At 41.8% G+C, this 4,575-nt stretch overlaps 2 protein-coding genes across 2 annotated transcripts in view; one reads left to right on the forward strand and one right to left on the reverse strand.

The window, feature by feature from the left end:
- CSUI_005803 (uncharacterized protein) overlaps positions 1-4,575 on the forward strand; it is a 6,965-nt gene continuing 2,390 nt past the window's right edge. The window contains exons 1-2 of the mRNA XM_068065973.1: positions 1-2,542; positions 3,902-3,977. Of these exons, the coding sequence (XP_067922053.1) occupies positions 56-604 (549 nt within the window). The 5' untranslated portion in view covers positions 1-55 and the 3' untranslated portion in view covers positions 605-2,542; positions 3,902-3,977. The remainder of the gene's footprint in view (positions 2,543-3,901; positions 3,978-4,575) is intronic.
- Positions 3,143-4,575, reverse strand: part of CSUI_005804 (o-phosphoseryl-trna selenium transferase) — a 3,757-nt gene continuing 2,324 nt past the window's right edge. Inside the window, exon 4 of the mRNA XM_068065974.1 lies at positions 3,143-4,096. Within this exon, the coding sequence (XP_067922054.1) occupies positions 3,966-4,096 (131 nt within the window). The 3' untranslated portion in view covers positions 3,143-3,965. The remainder of the gene's footprint in view (positions 4,097-4,575) is intronic.

Raw genomic sequence — 4,575 nt, forward strand, 5'->3', positions numbered from 1 at the left:
AGGAGAAGGAGGAGAAGGAGGAGTGGTGGCTGTACGTCCGCCTGAGAAGCTTCTCATGAAGGAGCAAATCCATGCGGCTTCAGTGGTGTCTCCTATGAGACACCCGTCTCATCATATTCATTTAGATCGACACAACTCATCGAAGATGGAACGGTCTTTAGTGGGAAAGACGAGAAAGAATAGAAAGAAGCAGAAGAAGAGTAACATGCTGCTGGTGCTGCAGGTGTCTCAAGAAGAGGAGACAGTAGTAGGAGGAGATCATGAGAATAGTAGTAGTAGTAGAAGCCACATGACAACCCCTCCTTCATCTTCCTTGTCCTCCTCGTCTTCGCATATCTTTTCTTCTTCATCTTCACTGTCTGCTTCAGTCCTTTCGGTCTTCAGTGAGGATGAAGAGGGGAGGATGACGAGGAGTCTCGAAGAAGAGAAAGAGAAAGAGAAAGAAAGGAGGGAGAGAGAAAAGGAAGAAGAAACAGAAGAAGATCAGGGTAGCAAGGGGGAGGAGAATGATCGATACGTTCCCCCTTCAGTCGTAGTAGTAGTGCAACAGAGAAGTGGCTATACAGGGGGGTATCAGGCATCTCCGTCATACAGTTACTGCTAAGAAGACTAAGAAGAAGAAAGGAGAGAGAGGGCATTCTATTGGGAGTTCTCTATCATAGTTGATAAGAAAGGAGACTGGAGAGGGTGATCGTGGTAATACAGACAAGGAGAGAGAGGAACAGACAAGATGGAGAAAGGGAGGTAACAAGGGAAGAAGGAAAGGGAAGGAGAAGGAATAGGATGGGGGGAGAAGAAGGACTTCATTCAAAACATACACATCTGTCTATCCTTCGTGTATGTCTCAGTCTAGCTCGATCTCTCTCTATCTCTGTGTATGCATAGCTCCTTGTCAGATTCATTCATTCAGGTCATGTTTCGTTGCAGATTGACGTAGAGTTCGCGAATGAGGGGGAAGCGAGGGAGCAAAGCCTTTTCTTCTTCCCTTGGACTTTGATCGATCGGTCGATCTCTCTATCGATTCGTCTTACCTGTGTGCTATGTAGTTGCCTTGGTCTCCCCTCTCTCTCTCTCTCTCTCTCTCGCTTTTCTATTTATCTAGCCTTGTAATCTTCATCTCTGGTGTATGTACATGTCTATCTATCTCACTATCTATCTATCTGTATGTGGTCTCGGGTGCGGCAAGGGGGGTGATAGAATGAATCTTCTCTTCTTGTTTATCTCTGTATGTCCCTGCGTCTTCTCCTGCATGCGTATGAGCAGCCTAGTCGCAGTCTAGTTCTTTCTTTCTTTTTCGTGCTCCAACCAACAGCTAGCTAGACGGCTAGACAGACAGAAGAACTTTTTCTCCTCCTGAAAGGAGCAACTGAAATTTAATTTTCTCCTTTGCTTCCTTCATGACATCACTGTTCTTCTCTTACAAATTTCTTCTTTTTTCTCGTTCTTTCTTTCTCTCTCTCTCTGTCTCTTTCTGTTTCTTTCTTTCCTTCTCTCTCTCTGTCTCCTTCTTTCTCAGTCGCTTTCTTTCTTTCTTTCTCTCTCGCTCTCTGTTTCTTTCTCTCTTTGCTTCTTTCCGAAGATGGAGACAAGAGGAGAACAATACATACACATCATGGGGTCTTCTCACATTCGATCAAAAATTCATTCACGCGATCTCCGAATATAAGACGTGCCTTCACAAGAGACACGGAAGAAAAAGAAGAAGGACAGAGGAAAGGAAAAGGAAAAGGACTATTTCATGCTAGTCAGTCCACCTTCATCTTTCTTTTTCTTTCTTTCTTTCTCACGCTTCGTTTCTTTTGCACTATTGTCCTTCCGTTTTCATTCTTCTATTTGTATGAATGATAGGGCACGCGTGACTGCCTCTCCATCTACTTTGGAGGTAGAGAGAGAGATAGATAGATTCACGATAAACACAGAGAAATAGAACCTAGATAGACAAAGATCGATTCGAGATAGATGGCTAGATATACAGATAGAGAGATAGTAAGTAAACTTTTTCCTTCTTTTCTCACTTCTTCTTCTACACTGAAGAGAGGCAAAAAAGACGAAGAGACAGCAGACATCCGCCCCTACTGCTGCTACTGAGCCTACGTCTGTCTCTCTCTGTCTCTTCCCCCAGTCAGTTCCATGCAATGCAATCGACACTTCGCGCTATTGACAGACAGACACCTCCTTCATTGCCACTGTTAACCTAGATAGACAGAGAGAGACAAAAGTGAGAGAGAGAGAAGAGTTGATGAAGAAAGATCAGAGATAGGTAGAGAGAGATAAGGTGAGAGATAAAGGAAGTTGCTGGAGTGAGGCAGGGGGTGTCTATGGATACGCAAAGTCAAGGAAGGCTTTTATCTTGATCTATCCATTAGCTATTTGTCTATTTATCTACCTTTATCTAATGATATCTACTACCATCTCTCTCTCTCTTTTGTCTATCATTGGATCGCTTCAACTCCTGTATCTTTCTTCTTTTTCTTTTCTTCTCCTTCTTGACTGCCTCGCATGTTTCGTAGAGAGGAGTGGAACTCGAGGCGCAAGCCAGAAGGTGTGAAAATAGTGAGAAAGGAGTCTTTCACTCACTCATTCTTTCTTTCTTTTTCTTTTCTTTCGTTCTTCTTTCTCGTGAGAGGTCTTCGGGAAGTTCCTACTGCTATAATCTATCTTCATTCTTATTGCTCTTGTCACGCTCCCACTACACTACGTATGAATATGCATGTATTCATCAATATGGATGTATGTATGAGTATGTCCGAGTATATATGTATATATGAAGATGTATGAATCTGTATGCATGTCTTTATGAATACGTGCCAACATGTATGAATAGGTATGTATTCATGAATATAGATGTATGGTATTGTCTATGTATGTTGTGCACCTCGAGTGTATGTATGACTCCTAGGTACGATCGATTCAGACAAACCCCCAAATCCGTCACGTGGAGCTACCGCCTGTCTGCGCGCGCGCGATGAAGCAGCAGCACTAGTAGTAGTAGTACTAGTAGTAGAGACAAAGCTAATTCTTCTTCGTATGAGAGAAAAGAAGAAGAAGAAGAAAAAGAAGAAGGGGAGCAAAGAGGTCCGTCTGTTCATAACCTCACCTAAGCTTGAGAAAAGCTGTCTTAGTGTGGAAGTTTGCAGAAGACACTCCAATTTAGCCGAAAGAAGAAGTTCCGGAGATGAAACAGAAGAAGTTAGCGGCAAAAAATAAAAGAAGAGAAAGAAGAAGATGTCGAAAGAAAGAAAGAAAGATGAAAGAGAATGAAGGGTGAATGAATGAAACAAAGGAAAGCATGGATTAGAGACATGTACAGTAGACTAGTCTGCCTAACAATGCATGCCCCCCCTCTATCATCCTCCTTCCTTCTTCTATCATGAATAAAGTACTTGACTAATACAGTACTATAGGGGTGGAGATAGATAGTTAGACAGATAGACAGGTAGATAAATAGAGATATAAGGGTAGATAGAGGAAGTCGATTGAATGGGCGAATGTGCGACCCCTTCTTATTTCGGTCGATAGAGAAGTGCAGGAAAGAGAAACTATTTTTGCATGCACACGCACGCACAGAGCATTCAAGCCTTCGCACTCTGAAAAGACGTCCGCCGTGTGACGTATGTATAGAGATAAGTAAGTAAGGAGGTGGAATAGAGAGACAGATCTAAATGTCTCTCTCTCTCGTTATGAATTGTCAGTGTGTATATGTGTATATCAATCAATATAGATATGTATAGACAGAATGAAAGAAAGAAACACCCCCATCTCTCATGAAGAAGATCTTTTTTTTTTCTTTCTTTCTTTCTTTCTGTTGTTCTTCTTCTTTCGCTTCCTTCTCTTTCTTCTTCTTCACTCCTCATTCCTGATCGGCCACTCCTCAGTCTCTCTTTCCCTTTCTTTCTCTCAGCTTTTCATGAAGAAGAAGAAGAGGGGGAGAACATGGGGCTTCCGTGCTCCTCCTGTTCCTCCTCCTACTGTTCACGGTGAGAGGGCGGGACTTCTCTCTCTTCTTCTTCTCTCTTGTTCTTTTTCTTTTGCTGGATGTGTTGGACGGTCTGAGAGAATCGGCGAAGAAATTCGACGAGTTCTTCTCTCTTCGATCCTGACGAAAAGAATCGACGAAAGATGAAAGACAAGAAGAAGAAAAAGAAAAAGAAAAGAAGGAGACATGCAAGAAAAAACATAAGGTCTTTCACCACACATCTTTTTCCTCCCACACGGCAGCATAACTAGTAAAGAACCTGTAGACATACAGACCTATATAGATATAGATATATATACAGATATAGAGATATATACATATGATATACATACATACATACAAAGAAAGGAGATATCAGCATAAAAGTATATATACATAGATATAGATAGATATCTCAATGGCTACTATTTTGACTCGAATTCTTCTTCTTCTTCTTCTCTTATTTCTACTTCTAACTCTACTACCGGTAATAGTCGTAAGAGACTCTTCCTAATCATCCAATTCCTTATGACTGTCCTAAGGCCTTTTCCTAGAGTGAATGATCCATTCCATTCAAAACACCCCGACGTCAACTAGCTATTCATCTATCACCACAAACA

The sequence above is a fragment of the Cystoisospora suis genome, assembly GCF_002600585.1.
Source record: "Cystoisospora suis strain Wien I chromosome Unknown contig_2815, whole genome shotgun sequence".
NCBI lineage: Eukaryota > Apicomplexa > Conoidasida > Eucoccidiorida > Sarcocystidae > Cystoisospora > Cystoisospora suis.